The following is an 18299-nucleotide window of genomic DNA, read 5'->3' as shown; positions in this document are numbered from 1 at the left end:
ACCAATTCATCAATCAATTGTCTTGTATTTGGGTCAATAAGTAAATCCAGAGTTGAATTTTCAAAGGATTCCATGGGTGTAGAGGATGCTTCCTTGGCAACCAATGATGTTGCCAATTTTTTATTTTTTCACCATTGCTTACCCACCAACAAGCACCACGTTGTAGGACATCTCTACCTTTAAAGATGTTTTTCCATGCACATGAACCCATCCTAGAATCAGCTGCTTCCATAATAGAGGTATTAGGGGAAAATCTGGCTTTAAAGATTGTAGAAAAAAGAAGTTGTATTGAAACAACCCATAGTGTAGGTAGGAATAGCCTAAATAACAGATTTAATCAAAATTTCTACTTGCTTGAGAGAGTAGCTTCCCCTCCCATCCTTGAAGTTTTCGTCACACCCTTTCCTTTATATAATTGAAACTTGCTTTCTTACCTTTACCAATAAGCTATGGAAGTCCCAAATATCTTTCATAATGCATTATCTCTGATACACCCAATGCTTCTTTAATTTGTGATCTAACATTAGCAGCAGTGGTTTTACTAAAAATAGAGCTGTCTTACTCCTATTCACTTTTTGGCCTGAAGCTCCCTCATACATATCCAAAATCTCCAAGACTATGCCACACTCCTCCAAAGTTGCCCTGCAAAAAAAAGATGTGTTAGCTTTGGACTCCTCCTACAAAGGGAGAATCCATGAATATCCCCATTCAAATCAGCTTGTTTGATCAGCCTATTCAGCCCTTCAGTGCAGAGCAGGAAAAGAAAGGGGGATAAAGGGTCATCTTGTCTTATTCCTCTGGTGGGATGGATCATGCCACAAGGTTCACCATTCACTAAAACCGAGTAAGTGACGACTTCACACACAGGATAATAAGGTTGATCCACATTTCATTAAAGTCCATCTTCCTCATAAGCTTCTCAAGAAAAAACCATTCAACACAGTCATATGCTTTGCCCATATTGAATTTAAGTGCCATAAAAGCATGTGAGCCAGAATTTTGCTTTTTCATACAATGTAAGGTCTTGAAAGCCACAAGAATATTATCAAAGATCAATCTATTCTTCGTAAAAGCAAATTGGTGCTCTGTAATAATAGTGGGAAGTAATTTTTTCAATCTATTGGCAAGCACTTTGGAAAAATTTTTGTATAACACATTACATAGGCTAATAAGGCGAAACTAGTGTACATAATCTGGAGAATTTGTCTTAGGGATAAGAGTAATAAATGTATGATTTAGAGCTAACAGTAGGGTACTTGAATTTACCTAAGACAAAATGGAAGATGTCACATCATGGTCAACTGTACCCCAAAAATGTTGGTAAAAAAGTGGTGGCATCCCATCCGAACCATATGCTTTGAGAGTTGCCATCTGATTTATTGCAACATATACTTCACTTTCAACAAAGTCACAACAAAGAGAAGCATTCATCTCATCAATAATGGCACTTGGTACACATGCCAACACATTTGTGGAATCAGCCCACCTGGATGAGGAAAAGAGATCCTTGTAATAATTTATTATTACAATGGCAATTTCTTCCAGTTGTTCTCGCCATACATCCTGCTCATCTCTAATACCCACAATTAGATTCCTTCCATATCTCTTACTTGCCCAAAAATGGAATTAGTTTGTATTCCTATCTCCATTTCTCACCCACAAAAAGTGTGATCGTTGTGCCCACATCATAGCTTCTTAGTCCAAAAGCACATTAATGTCCGCCTTTAATTGTCGAACTTGATGATTATTGCCACTAAGTACTGCAACCGATTCAGCCTGGACCAGCAGCTACTTCAAATGGTCTAGCTCTTTTCTTACATTCCCAAAAACATTTTGGTTCCACCAAGCCAAATCCCTACCACATTTGTCCACCTTTGCTACTAAGTCTGCCTCAATTCCTACTCCACCGATACTATTCCTCGCCAATCGAACTATTTCCTCACATCTAGAATTTAAAAGCCACATCTCCTCAAATCTGAAAAGCTTCTTATTCGATGGAGGAATTAAATTTGCAAAGGTAACAAGGAGGGGACAATGGTCAGATGAGTCACATTGTAAGTGATATACCCGAGACCCGAGAAATTTCAAAAACCAATTGTTTGTCACCAAACCTCTATCCCATCTTTCCCAAATTGATTTTCCATTTTCAAAGTGCCTACTCCATCCAATTTTTGGGCCCACATAGCCCAAATCCATAAATCTGTGTTCATTGATTTCATCTTGAAACAACTGCATTTGGTTGTCTAGTGATTTCGTTGCACTACCAACCTTTTCATCTTGTCTAGTGATTTCGTTGAAGTCGCCTACACACAACCATGGAATATCGGGTTGAGAGTTAAGAGACCCAAGTTTATTCCATGCTTCAATTCTTCTTGCTGTCTTGGGTTCCCCATAAAAACCTGTCAATCGCCATGCATTCTCTATGTTCTTGTCAATGATCGCATCAATATAATACTTCCTTGAAGCTTCAACTGTCAAATTAATCTAAAGGACTATAAACCACTTCCTCTGCCTTCCCTAGGAACCACCCACTGGTGCTCAAAGTCTATGTTTCGTTTAACAATCTTTAGCCTTACCTCATCTGTCAGTGTCTCAGTTAAAAACACTACAGAGGGATCTTTTGTCTGTATTATCTCTACAACCTCTCTACCTATACGTAAATTTTTAAGCCCATAACAGTTCCATGTTATGCAACTCATTATTGTTGGCGGGGCTGATTATCAGCCTCCACCAATACATATGATGCGCCTCCATCACCTTGAAGGACTTGATAACGTTTAGAAGACAAATCTGGCTAGTCAGCAATGGACGATGAATCACGCTTTGTTCTTGAAATTTGCTCCACCCATGTACTAATACTGGATATTACAGGTTTGAGTTTTCGAGTCCATGTTGGAAGGATACGCAGGTTTGAAGGATGAGGAGCCCTAATGGAATCATGGGTAACACATGACTCTTCTAACATTAGAGCCCGATCCCCGTGAGGAGTTTTGAGCAGCACGTGATTCAGTTAGAGCAGGCACACACGATTCAATCGGAACAAAAGAGGACTCACATGGTTGAGGCCCAAAGAAAGTCAGATGAGATGGGCCCATGGTATTGAGATGGGCCCGTGGTATTATATGTGTATTGAAGAGAATGCTATAAATGCCAATATAGTAGGATTAAAGTTGGTAGTAAAGGGGACTATATTCATAAGTTATGGGGTTAGATTTTTTTTTTTTTTTTTTTTAAGGTTAATTTAATTAACTAGTTAAATTGAGTTTTTATTTAAACTTTTTTTCTTTTTCACAATAAAAGAAATTTTTAGATTTGAATAAAGGAGGACTGTCCTCTACTTTTTAGCATATACTCCTTGAATATATTAACATCACCACAAAAAAAAAAAAAAAAAAAAAAAAAAGCGCAAATACATAAAATTTTAAAATTTCCTTCACAAGTTTTCATATTTTGAAATCGTTGTATTATATGATGGCTTCACTTTCAATATTATTAGATACATCTTTTTTAATGTATAAATTAAGCAATCATTAAACTATTGATCTCCCATTGAATTACCAACATATTGCCTAAATAAGTAACAATATAAACAAAATGCATTATCTTTTTGAAAAAATGTATCACATAAATCCAACAGATTCAAATAAAAACTAAAGCAAGCACTATCAGCTATTTGAAAAGTGTGCATTTAAAAAAAAAATAGCAATTTTAAAATATGCCATTTGAAAACACAATTTAAAAAATTACAATTAAACTTTGATTTGGGCTTTTAGGCTAATTTGTTTATTTGGACAATTTTTGAAAAGTGTTACGTCCACAACATTTTTACAATATTTACACAACAAAGCTTAGATGACAAGATTTTACTAGTTCTACTTCTAATTTGAACATACCATTGAATTTTTTTTTTTTTTTTGTCTACTAGTAACAATCTGCTATTTAAGATTTATTATAAAAGTGTTGTGAACATAGCATTTCTCACAATTTTTTGGTTCAACATTCAACGGACCAAAATTTTGAAGAGGTTGAATTTAATTCTTAATGGGCACAAATTGTTATTTAAGGTGTTCAAGTTTTTTTAGGGTGGTCAAGTTATTTTTTTTTTTAGGGTGATTAAAGACCCATATTAATTTAAAATTCAATTTTTTTAAGGTATATTAAAAAAAAATTAAGTCATTGTGGTCATGTGACAACCCTGAACAACATTTGGTGCCACCCCTGAGCATGTATTCATTAACTCAAAAATAGTAACCTTAATCCTCAATACCTAGCAACCAAATGACAGAAGAGATAAAAAGAGGAAGTAGAAGGAAGGTTAATGTGTTAATCAAGGCAGGGGCAAGTTAGCATAGAGTTTATATAGAATTTACCCACAAAGAGAAACTCTTTGACATGCTAATCAATGATGACAAGCTCCCAAAAACATTTGTCATTTCATCCCAAGATGTCCAAATGGCTTAAGGGAGCAAGCCTTACTAAACCCCATCCATCGCCATGAGGATCCAATGATGAAACTATCATGGTATTTGTAAAGCCCCTCTTCCATTAACCAATATTAAAGGACATGTAATTTCTTATTAAACCCATAAGATACATGAAGTTATCAAATGGGACAATTTAGTATTACAGAAGCCAAGTTGCCCATCTAGGGATTGTTGCTTCTAACTTGTTCTATTCTTACCAAAATGCCCATGAGCTCTAACTAGTTCTATTCTTGCCAAAATGTCCATGTACTAAAATTAAGATTGCTAGGAAAGTGTTCTATATTCATAAATTACGTGGTTAAAATGAATTTTAATTTTAAAATTATTTTTTTAACAATAGTTGTTTCTTATGAAAATGTCCATGTAATAAAATTAAGGTGGGTAGTGAAGTGGTCTATATTCATAATTTCTATGTTAGAATAATTTGTAATAAAAATTTTACATTTAGGATTGAATAGAGGAGGATTGAGATCTACTTTTTATGATTTTAATCGACACTCCATGAAAGCCTGATTTCTTGCACAACATGCAGTTGTTATTAATTTTCTCTAATATTTTAATAATTTTTCTGATAAAAATTTGTAAACTTTAGTGTTTTATTTTATAGACAAAATTGAATGATAATAAGAGTCTGATTTGATCATACGATATGTGTTTTAAAATTTAAAATTTGCATGATATAATAATTGATATATAGACATGTTTCATGCCTACTGAAGAATGCATATATTGTTTTGATAAAATAAAAATGCAAAGATTTTTTAATAATTTTTTTATAATATTTTGATTTTAATTTTGATTTTGATTATTATTATTATTATTATTATTATTATTTCTTTTGTTTGACTTTGTTTCAAATGTTTCAAAAGCAACTAAATTTGAGCAAAAATATCACATTTTAAATTAATTCTTTCTCATATAAATCTTAATAAAATATAATATTGAAATTTCATTATACTTAAATAATTTATGAACACTTAAAGTAATTAATATAAATAATAAATGTATTTATATTATTAGTAATTACATGCGGGTGTATATGTTGAGTGTAGCATGTGTTGGATTGTCCTGCTATCCTTGCATGGGCTTGGCCATGGGCAAGTTGTGGTGCAATGGGTATGCCACTTGTGTGCAAGGCTAGGCTACAGTAGACCACTCGAGTGTAAGACATATTAGATCGATGAGGGTATAATGTGACTTGGTTGTGGAATGCTTGACAAAGCATGGAGCCATATGCATTAGGTAGTGCTCATGTTGTGGGCTGCATGGCTAGGTTTGGCAATGGTCTAGCCCTCCACAGGATGGTGCTTGGACCAAAATTCAGAGTTGGTGGACAAGGCCTATGGTGTGGTGGGTTAAAACATGAGCACAAGCTGGGGAACCCGACTCCAACATCTTAACAAATGCAATAGAAAAGGACAACCACAAGAAATGGAATCTACAAATGTAGACGTGCACCAAAATTTATTACAAACCCATGAACGAATAAGCTATTGAAAAGAATATATACGCTATATACACTGGCTTAAAATTGAACAATCTGGTCTGTTCAATTGAGTTTATTAGCCTGAATCTTCTTGGATAGGCTAGGTCCCCATATACGGATAGTTTGGTCATCACTTGCAGATGCCAACATTTGAGGTCTCCTAGGATTCCAGCTGACACTATTCACGGTCTTATCATGCCCAGACAAAACCTCAATTGGCCTAGTGTCTCGCCGATTCCAGATGTAAACCTGCTATTTGGAAAACAAACTTTAGATTCCAGATCAAAGAATTGTGATTTCTAAGCTTGCACATTTAGTTATTTTACGAGCATACCTGTGAATTCTCACTACCACTAGCAATAAATGAGCTATTCAACCCACCAAAGCAAGACCGTATCACATACTTGTGTTGCTTGTGGCCCATGTATTTCAATGGTGAATCCCATTTCCCAGCAACATCCCACATATGAATCTCTTGGCTATTAAGGTTCACCATAAAAAACTTACTATCTCCGGAAACTGAAAGTGACGTGATTGGGTGCTCCTCTGATATAACCCGCTCAGTACTTGTTCCTAAATTTAATATCCGGATTTCTTTATCTGAGAATATACTGATCAGATTTTCCCCATCTGGTGTCACTGCCAAATCTAAAATCTTGGGCATTCTCATCCCCTTCCATGCTTTTATCTCGTTGCCATCACAATCCCACATATAGATGCCTTTTTCAGGGTCAGAACTGCCACAAACAAGTCTCTTTGAGTCGGGAAACCAAGCGCATGAGCTGACAATGAAGCCATCATCTCCAAAAGTATGCTTGCATGTTCCTGTTTCTACATCCCATAGCTTAAGGACTTCCACATTTCCACATGTCAGCAGCTTTGTGTCATCAGGGCTCCATGCTACAAAGGATACAGGATTTTGATGGCTTCGTAGAGTATGCAGCAACATTAATTTACCATCTTGCAGCACCTAGCACAAGAATTTTGGTGGTACAGTTAGAGCTTCATGTGCCTTAAAATTAAAGAATAGGAACCTGCATGACAGTTAGAGCTTCTATATGACAGTATTTTTTCCTTTTTTTTTTTTTTTTGGGCAAATGAGTGCTTAAGAAAAACACATCAAGAAACTCGAGCAAACTGACAAAATTGTTGTGATCAAAATAAACCGTAGGCTTCATTGATCTATGTTTCTACTATGTTAGGTTTTTTTTTTTTTTTTTATAACATTTTTTAATCTGCTTGTTTGTGTTCTCAAAATTAAACATAAAAATTTATTCCCAGAGGATTGACTTAGTATGGCAGAATTTCGGTTCAACATAGGTGCCTGGGGGGGAGGAAGAGAAAAAGGTTTGACTTCCACCATATCTGTTCCGGAGAAAACAACCACCACCAAAAAAAAATAGTTGCAATGCTTGTTTGTCATTGCAACTTATAGTTATGGAATCCAACCCATGTTGATGAACCTGGAGTGATTTGAGTATCAATGGAGGTTTGATCACAGATCAGCTAAGAGATGGCTGGTGCTGGTGGAATCTCATTCAGGAAAGCAAATTTGAAAGGTATAAGTTCTTTTTCAGATTTTATGCTAAGTTTTTCTCTTCATCAAGAAACATTTTCCAAAATTTGATGTTGTACCAAACAGAGGAAAAATCAGAAACATGTTTTGCTACAGTTTATTTTCCACGAACAAGATAGCTTTAGTTTGACAGGTTTATTACTAAATACAGAGACAATGAAACCAAGAGAAACCCACCTCCCTTAACAGCAGAATCAAACTGCATAAAATCTTTTGACTTCATGCATTGTTGTTTATATTCTCGGAAATGCATGGCTATAATACCTACATATATTTCTAACAGGCTGATAAATTGTTCTGGATTATTGATATGCAAACTAAGATCAATAAGTGGATGCATCTCACCAGTGAGAGAATTACGAACATGATGAACTTAGGAACAAACTCCACCTAGGCATTCTAACTGGCTAATAAATTGTTCTAGATTATTGATTGGCAGACTAAGATCAATAACTAGATGCAACTCACCACTGTGAGATGTACTAAAATAAAATTGTATCACTAGCAAATAACAAATGAGAATCTTGAATAGTACCCCAAGCAGCATCTCCCACTTGAAAGCCTAAAATGTAATGACCCTCCACAATTTTGACAACAATTCTGCTTAAAATCTCAATGAGAAAAATAAAGGGTAATGCAATAAAGGATCACCCTCAATCCCTGGGGCTTTTCAAGAAACCTTTTTTTTTATTTTATAAGTAGAGCTTTTGAAGAAACCTAAGCCTGTGTTTGGGTGAAGTATTTACTATTTACTCAAAATTTGATAAATGAAAGTATTTAAACTCCCATGATTTAAAATCCCAGTATTTACAAAATTCATTGTTTGGGTAATGATAGCTTGAATGTATTGTTTCTAGAAAATCTCAGAGCGCTATTTCAATACCATACACATGTCACATTTATGGCCTTTGAATTTGTTGCTAACGCCAATAATTTCACAGCACTTATCTTATAACACTTTGCTGTTAATACTAAAACTCTGCTTGCAGCAGCATCACAGTATGTGCACTGTGCACTATTTCACTACCATACCCCATGTGGCAAAACTATGCTTGCCTTTTTGTCACAACACTTAAACAACGTTATTAGAACAACATTACCAAACGGGCCCTTTATCTTTTGTTCTCTTCAATTTTCAGAGCAGGGAAGGTGAGAGAAGACCAATTTTGACTTCACAAGCGGTCTGCCATTAGCACAAGAAGAGAGGAAACCATTCAATGGTAGTTAATATGGAATTATAAAATAACATTTGTTTTGACAGGATTTAGAGGCAGGATTTGTGATCCCCAAATCCCACCTTTAAATCCCTTTGAAAATTCCACATCAGGCTTGGCCAAACTTGGGATTTGTAAATAGTAAATTTAAAATCCTGGCCATAAATGATGCACTAAACACACGGTAAAGGACTTCCATTGATCAAATCAGAAACACCAACAATGGTAAAAAAAACAACTTCTCCACTTTTCACCAAAAAGTCATTCTCCCTAATAAATATAGCAAGCAATCCTAGTTGATATGATCACATGAATTTTCAATATCTAGTTTGCAAATCACTCCCGGATGGCAACCCTTAATTATGCTACCTAGACATACTCTTTTTTTTTTTTTTTTTGATAGGTAATACATGAATTATTATTGATGAAAAAGGAAAACGAAACATTTTTTTTTTTGATAGGTAATAACAAATTTATTGATAATAGAAGTACAATGGATTTACGATAGTAAATTCACTGCACTGAAAAAAATACAAACCAATCAAAAAGAAAGACTAACAGAATTAAGAAAATCAAACAAAGAATGACAATGCGTAAACCCCCAAATACGAGACCACTCAAACAAAGTCCTAAGCAGCAAAGACTTCACACAATCTACAAGTCTCTCAATATCCTCAAAAGTTCGGGCATTGCGCTCCTTCCAAATTAACCACATAAGACACGCTGGAACCATATTCCACACATTTGAAGTGTGACTCCCTAACCAATTCCACCATGCAGAGAGAAGAGAAACAATGTTCTTCGGCAGAACATACAATGTGGTCATGAGAATGAACACAGCAAAGCACAAAGCAGAACACCACAGAAAACAATGAAGAGACTAAACTAAGAGAAGAAAAAAACTGAACAATAGAAGAACATTCTGTAAAACCCCAGCATTGAGACCAATCAAAAAGACTTCTCTGGCACAGGCCTATTAACTCAACCAAATACTTCTCAGAATCTTCAAAGGACTGATGATTACGCTCCATCCATACAATCCACATCAAACATCCTGGAATTAAATTCCAAATATCTGAATCATGTTTCCCAAGCCAATGATTCCAACAAAATAATAATTCTGCCACAGAGCTAGGCAAGACCCACTGAATACCGAAAACCTGAAGCATAAAAACCCATAAAGAATTCACCACATGACAGTGAATAAAGAGATGATGCATAGATTCCCCACTGCACCGGCACATACAACACCGATTTGCCAAAGGACGACCTCTAAGTATGAGATTATCCAATGTAAGAATGTGATCATGAGTTGCCGTCCATAGAAAAAAAAAAGCCACCCTTTTGGGAACCTTTTCTTTCCAAATGCCCTTCCAAGGGAAGATAGATTTGGGAGTCGTCCTTAACTCATTGTAAAAGGAATGGGTATCCACCTTACCATTTCCATTAAGACTCCAACACAAAGAATCGCTGCCTACTCCAGGTGGAAGATGAGCTTGAATAAAATCAAGAAGAGAAAAGAAGCAGCAAGCTCCCAGTCTTCGAAATCCCTATAAAATCTTAGGTTCCAAAATCTAACATCATCCCCCTCTTGATGACTCACAACATTAGAAATACAAGCTTCCTTATCCGCCGAAATCACATATAACTTAGGGTAGAAGATTTTATGGGGATCAACCCCAACCCATCTATCATGCCAAAAACGAATCTAAGTACCATCACCCACAACAAAGGAAAAATGCTTAGAGAAGCTTTCCCACCCTTTATTAATACTCCGCCACAAACCACACCCATGAGTTCTCCAAGACATATGCATGGAGAAAGTAAAACCATTTTTTCTTTCTAAATTTTAATTTCTATGTTCTCTAAAAAAAAAATCTCTTTATAGAGTTTTTTATTTTTATGGCAAGCCTATAATGTTGATTGTATCAACGAGTTAGTACTATTGACTAGAGATTACGTATTTGTTTCCTGCCATTTTAAATTTTAAAAATTTAAGAAAAAAAATTAGGATCCCAAAATGCAAAAAGCATTAAATGCCCTCTAGAATAATTAATCACAATAAAATGTCATAATTGACAAGATAACTTCTGAGAAGAATAAGAATGCAATTTCAGACTTAAATTAGTACTGCTAATACATAATGCTATGATATATAATTTGAACAGTACCTGCCATATGATGGCTGTGCAATCACTTGATGAAGAGGCTAAGTAGTCCCCATTATTAGAAAATTGTACAAACCAAACTTCATTCTTATGCTCCTTCAAAATCTGCATCAGTGGCAAACAAATGTCACATGTACAGGCTAGCAAAATATGTGAGCAATTAAAAGAAGATGTCATGTTTATTCTTCATGGATTCACAATTGAATAGAATTCATATTTAATATAAATGAAAGCAGTTCTCATAATCATTACCTAGGTAAATAGCCTGACTAATTGAAGAGTATGAGAAATGCATTGACAGGGTATTGCCCATTTTTACCAAGTTTTTAATTTTAATTTTTTTTTTGGGGGGGGGGAGGGGTTCAACTATGTTATCAGAACCCAACTAAGCTTAGAAGAAAAAACAATGCCAACTTCTTTAATATAGTTTTATAACCGAAGTTTGACTTTTGGTTGACCTAATACTATGCCACATAAGCTTTTGTGGCCTCACAATTTTACGCGTCATTATTTTAATATATATAAATATATATATTAATTGAGTCTAAATTCTATTTCTATATTTAGACCCTCCATTTGAATCACACCACATCAAAGATTGAATAAATAGTTCCATATGCAAAAAAAAATTATAATAAATGCCCATTCATAACTACCGTAATTATCAATTTTCAAATTTATATAAAAAAAATAAAATAGAAAAAAATTTCCTATTTTGTTAAAATTTGGAGTATATTACATGGGTTACTAACTAGTGCTTATAAAATACAGCATACCAAAGATGACATCAAGGTCAAGAGAATGCTATGCTTTGAATTTTTATGTTGCACAGGATCCTTTGTATTTCATTGTGTTGTTTGAAAACTGGTTATAGCAAGTTAAACTGTTGTCCACTTTTGGGTTGCATCCTCACTCCAAGTCCAAAGATTAACTACATATCTTTGAGTTCAGAAACTGCATTGCTATTATCTATACTGCTGGTATTATTTGCATTTGCTAACCACAATAAACTGAAATCAAATACATTTTAGGTTTTCATCACATTGAAGGCCAAGCCCTCTCTTACTAAAAAGTTTTTTTTTTTTTTTTTATAAACCAAAAATAATATCTAAAAGGAAATATATCATTTTAAAAATTCTGCTGGTATCATATGCATTTAAGATTCATGTCATCTCACAGGTCTCAAAACATTTTCTATCATAACAAAATCATTGCATACTCAGATAGGTTTAAAATATGCAAATGTTGACTGATACACCTGTTTGAAGAACTTGTCATTCAACAGATTTAAACTACGCAATGCATATGACTACAGTCCATTTTTTGAAATTGTGTATGCAATGATCATGTCCCTAAATTCAATTTCGGTATAGCTATTGGCAAGAAGATCAAATAAACACAATTTTCCCAATAACTTAAATATGTCTCAAAATATACTATGGGAAAAGACCAAAAAACAAAACAAAAAAACTCAAAAAATCTAGGCAGTAACAATTTTATTGGCACCAAAGCACACCTGAACAGTCTCCGTGGGGATCTGAACCCTACCACAGCAATGGTCCTCATAAAGTGAAACTGCATCCAGTGTATTGTGATACATACAAGAATCAATTTGGGCAGTAACAGCAGTTTCAACAAGATGTTCCAACCTTCTTTCAGGCAGCATAGTTGGTGGAGGAAGCAATTTTTCCAACTCTGCCAACAACTTTTTTCGCAGCTCTCGAACAACATTATCTTCTATTTCACCAAACTGGACATCCTTAAAGGATAGGATAGTCCGAGCAAGTTTTTGAGCCTTATCTTTGCCCAACCTTGACGCAGAAACCTCTTTTCGTAAAACAGCTAAAGCCATAGCATCATCCCCTCGATTCAAGCACTCCAATAAACACTGTTTGAATACAAGAAACAAAGCCGAGGCTCTTGTCTCATCCATCAAATCCTTGATTGCAATAAGGGTATCAATGCAACCATCCCAGTTCCCGCTAAGCAACTGTGATTCAAGCAATTCAAAATCCATGGATTTGTATGAAATTCCAGATTCTGATTCCAAACACGACGCAGAATTTCTGTATCCTAATGAATATAAGCACTGAATTATGATTCTTACAAACTCATGCTTCCTTATCAGGCCTTTCGAGCCAAGCACCGTCGACGAATTCTCCATTAACATGGGGTTGCTGCAGGTTTTATTAGGAGAACTTCCTTGCTTTTCATACTCAAAAACTCCCGTTTCCTCCACCAGCCATGAATTTGTTGCATTGAAATTGACCCCAAAGCAAAAAGAAGTAAATTTTCCACTCAAGTCTGAGAACTAATTTTCCAGGAAACCAATTTCCCAAGAGCTCAAAGTAGATACCAAATGAGGTAGAACGAATAAGAAGCCAAATACCCAAAACCAAAAGAATAAAAATTTGAATCAAAAGCTTAGTATTGAGTATAAATGCAACATTTGGTACAACCCAAAACCTCGAAATTATGAAGCAACAAACTTGTAAAGCCTGATAAACCCTAAACAAAAATAACCCAATTTTTCATATTGACAATACAGAAGCTCTAAACTCAAAAAAAAAAAAAAAAAAAAAAACCAAAAGTTCGTTAAACCTCAAAAGCACCGAACAAACCTATAACAGAACGACCCCCATATACCTAAAAACTATTGGGAAAACTAAGGAACAAAAACCCAGAATCCCAAAACGGTTAATATCCAAAAACCGCTAGTGAATAACAGAAAATATAGTGCACTGACCCATGTACGTAAAAGCGGATAAGAGCAAAAAGCGTTTATGACCCAGAAGAGCTTTGTGGGCAGAAATGGAGAAAATAAGTTCTACTGAGGAGGAGAGAGAGGTATGAGTTAGTAGAAATGGTGGAGAGAGAGAGAGAGTGAGCAACACAGAAGCTTTAATGGGATTTGCAGTGTCAAAAATGTGGTCGTTGGGGAAGAAAATGGTGGTTTTGTGTGAGTGATGGTTTGGGATGGAAACTAGCAAATTGTGATAGATTCGAAATCTAGTGGAGAAACTGCGAGGCAAGCAAATCCTTCAACACGCTGTCGTTTTCCATTTTTGCAAAATAACCATTTTTCAGTGAAATTCTGTCTCAAATTAAGCATTTTCCTTTTTTTGGTTTCTCTCTCAACCTAAAAAAGCTTTTAATAGCTAAGGGTTTTTTTTTTTTTTTTTTTGAGAAACAAACACACACAAGGGAGAAGGAAAGAGGTTTTAACACAAAAGCATACCACAACTCTACTAAAAAATTATGGTAACTTTTAGGGGATGGTGGGTTGAGAGTAAAGAAAATCAGCTTTTAATTTCAACTCTTAAATAAAAAAATTTTAAAAAGTAAAGGAGTAAAAATTTTTGTGAGAAGAATGACAGTAAATGCATGTGATGCAATACTCTAGATATTATATGCGATCTCAATCTATATTGTGTCACGTAAACTTTTGAAACTTTACTAATTTACACACTATTATTAAGTAAAGGTGAATTTTATTCTATATTTTCCTAAAGCAAAAGGAGATATAAGCTTTCGGTGATGTCAAAGCATTCAATTTGGCATTGTTATGGCAACTCTTACATGAACATGACTCTCTATTTTATAAATGCTTCAAAGTTAAATATTTTGCACAAAGCCACTTCTTGGATACCGCATGCCATGGATAGACCGGTATTGCACCGCATGCAATTACTCCTTTTTTTTTAATTTAAAAAAAAAAAAATTCTAACAACAATTTTTACTTTTTAACTTTTTTTTTATTACTTTTTTAAACTCTTAATCTCAATTATTTTTTTGATACATAATCTCAACTATTAAAAACTATCACATATAATCATAATGTATTGCACATAATCTTAGTGTGAGTTTGGATACCCGCAAAACCCAACATTTCGCGCGTACATATTTTTTTGGTTAGGTCCAGTGTACTGTTCAAAGGACCCGCAAGTACGAAAAAACGTAAATCTAACTTTAAAACTGGGTCTCACGGCATTATTCACACATTTAAAAATTATTTCGCTATAGTGTTTTCAGTTTTCAACAATAAACAGTATCCAAACAGACCCTAAATCCCTATCCAAATATATATATATATATATATTTTTTTCTTAGATTCTCAAAAGCAAAAAAAAAAAAAAAAAAAAAAACTTTTTTATATGGAAAATCATCACAGCAACCAAACCCTTGTTAAAGAGGAAAATTTATTAGATACTCTAATAGTATATTTCCTCCCTCTCACATAGGGTGAACCTTATGATGAGTGGAACTCACCTTTATGTGAGAGAAAAAAAAAGTATATTCTCGAAGTACCCAATAATAACTCGTTAAAGAGAGTCACTTGTTGGGGTGTGAAGAATGGGCATTAGCTGCTATTAATCTTCCCATTCACATTAAGCCACTCTTGCAAGTTAGTCAACCAAAAGCCTTGATTCGTCAGCTTGACTTCCAAATGGATCCAAACAGCCTTAACCCGAGACCAATCTCTGAGAGCATGCAGCACTGTTTCTGGATCTCTTGGACAAATGGGACAAATATCATCATCAACCACCCCTCTTTGCAGAAGGCAATACTTCACTCTAATACTGTCATGAGCACATTTCCACAAAAACGTTCTGATTCGAGGCAGGGTTTTAGACTTCCATATCCAACTGACAGTAAAGGTTTGGCTGGGAGCAGCACCCACTGCAATACTATAGGCACTCCTTAAGTCAAAGTTGCCTTTTGGATCATCCACCCATGCTAATCTGTCGCTACCTCTACCTGTCATTGAAATAGGAGTGGTTTGGATCATCTACTTAATATCTTCAGGAAGATCAAAGGGTATTTTGTTCCAGTCCCAACCCGTGTCCAACATAACATCCTTGACTTCGCATTGAGATGCTTCCTGAGTTTAAGGGGCCTTGAATCAGATGACGAATAGGCCCTTTCTTCGTCCAATTTTCTAGCCAAAAAGCTCAAGTTGCTGTCCCTACCAACCATCCACATGCTACCCTTAAAAAACACCTCTCTACCTCTTTTTATTTGTGTTTGGCCTGGTAGCGCCAGCAACATGTGGAAACGGGGCGTCACGTTTAGCAGGGAGGCTGGGATGACAGTGACATGTGGAAGACCAATGCAATAAAATGCTCTAAACACATCCAATATATTATTTTGATGTTTCAATCCATGTGGGCCAGTCCATTCGTATAATATTCATATATACATATTATAAGAGAGTTTTTGAAAGAGGACAATTCTTGTGTTACAATTCTTCTTACTATTTGTTTTAAAAATGGTAATGGGTCATGTAAAATTTGATTCAGTTGACCACTTGTGTGTGCCACTTCATCGAGACCAAAGTTGCAACAAAATTGTGTGGGAGTGGTGTATCATAATAGGGGACGATATGCAGCAACCTTTTTTTTTTTTTTTTTTTTGAGAAAGACACGTAACATACTTTTATTCAGATAAGCCTAATAAATCGGCTTGAAGTACATCATGAAAATGTGAAGGAATATCCTCCATCCAAACTAATAAATCCGGAATGCCAGCGGCATGTCTAGCCAGATTATGAGCTAAAATATTACAATCCCTCTTAACATGAGAGTAATGTAATTCTTCAAAATGTCTAGATAAATGTTTGGCCTCCTCAATGATCAATCCCATTGGAGTTAGCAGCCTTCCTTCCCCCATTAACCCTTTGATAACAGACAAAGAATCACCCTCAAGTACTACCCTTTTCACCCCCACGTCCAAAGCAAAAAACAGAGCCCATGCCGCAGCCGTTGCCTCAACATCCTCACTGCCTAGCTCCTGGTGCACCGGTTTTGAGCATGAGGCAATAACAGAGCCCTGGTGATCTCTTATAACAACTCCAATGCCAGACTTCTTTTCATGTTTGAAGACGGCGCCATCGAAATTTATTTTGAAAAGCTCCGATGGTGGTGGCCTCCAAAGAGTTCTGGTATTCCGGTTCTGCTGCACTGGAATAGTCACAGGAAGTTGCCGAGCTTTATATTCGGCTAGCCAAGACTTTGAAATCTGAGGGATTTGGTGAAGTGAGTCCGCCGGTTGGTTGAGACGAACCCGGTTCCGCTGATTCCAGATTGTCCAAGCCGTTACAGCAAAGACCTCTGTTTGATGGTTGTTTGCAATTAACCACGACAGCAGCTCCTTGAAGGTCATGAACTGAACATCACACCTGAAATTCCAAAGCTCCAAGTCCGACCACACCGTGTCTAGTTCTGGGCAGGACCACATAGCATGCAATGAATCTTCAACATGGCCGTGACATCTAACACAGTCTGAGTCCGTTGCAATAGTTCGACGGAATAGAGCCTTCTTTGTCGGCATAGCTTCACGGCATGCACGCCAAAGCAGTGTTTTCACCTTGGGGGGAACTCGGAGTGACCATATTCCATTCCACAGTTTCTTCTCTTCATTTACGGCTACTTGTGGTGCAGCAGGCAGCTCCTCATCCATTTTTAAGAATTTATAACCGGTCTTGCAACTATAGTGACCATTGCTTGAGTGAGGCCAATATAGGATATCTTCGGAAGCTCCACTACTTAAGGGGATGGTCTTGATTAGATCTGCCTCCTCTGCACTGAACAGACCGTGTATCATCTCTTCATCCCACCTCCTCGTACTTGGGTCTATAAGAATATCAACTCTAGAGTTTTCAAAATCTGTCAAGGGAGAAGAAAGTACTTGTGGTGGATGTTTTCTTGGCAGCCAATGATCTTGCCAAATTCGAATTTTTTTTCCATCACCGACTCTCCATCTAGCACCCCTTCGAATGACATCCCTCCCTACAAGTATGCTCCTCCAAGCATAAGACCCCATCCTTGATTCCTTGGCCTCCATAATGGTTGAATTTGGAAAAAACCGCGCCTTGAACACTTTGTAGAAAAGGGAGTTATGATTATGCAAGAGCCTCCACGCTTGCTTTGCTAATAGAGAGTCATTGAATTTTGCTAAGTCTCTAAAGCCCATGCCACCCACTCCTTTGGCTTTAATCAACTCATCCCACTTGACCCAATGTATCTTCCTTCGATCTCCACGTTGTCCCCACCAAAATTTTTTAATCATGGTCTCAATTTCATTGCATAGACCGATTGGAATTTTGAAACATCCCATGGAATTTCATTGCAGCAACCTTATATGCTATAATCTTATATGTAGCAATTACTGCATATAAGATAAAGTGATAATAAAAAAGAAGTAACAATAAATCATAGGTTAAGCTGGTTATGTGTATTGTGCATGACCATTGAATACTTCACTTTTCTTTGACTGTTGCCTAATCTCATATACAACAATTACCACATATAAAAGTTTAGTAAATCCTCTCCCATATTGATAATGCATACAATGCACACACAAATCTTTTTT

At 35.9% G+C, this 18299-nt stretch overlaps 1 protein-coding gene across 1 annotated transcript; it reads right to left on the bottom strand.

The window, feature by feature from the left end:
- Nucleotides 1–5855: 5855 nt before the first annotated feature.
- LOC126698638 (WD repeat-containing protein WDS homolog) lies at nt 5856–14009 on the bottom strand. Its single transcript, XM_050396009.1, has 4 exons — nt 12445–14009; nt 10932–11033; nt 6305–6940; nt 5856–6219 (listed from the first exon to the last, which is right to left on the bottom strand). Exons 1-4 carry the CDS (start codon nt 13096–13098, stop codon nt 6034–6036), a joined length of 1578 nt encoding a protein of 525 aa, XP_050251966.1. The 5' UTR covers nt 13099–14009; the 3' UTR covers nt 5856–6033.
- Nucleotides 14010–18299: the final 4290 nt, after the last annotated feature.

The sequence above is a fragment of the Quercus robur genome, chromosome 9 (genome assembly GCF_932294415.1).
Source record: "Quercus robur chromosome 9, dhQueRobu3.1, whole genome shotgun sequence".
Lineage (NCBI taxonomy): Eukaryota > Viridiplantae > Streptophyta > Magnoliopsida > Fagales > Fagaceae > Quercus > Quercus robur.
This window is presented reverse-complemented; position numbering and strand designations above follow the sequence as displayed.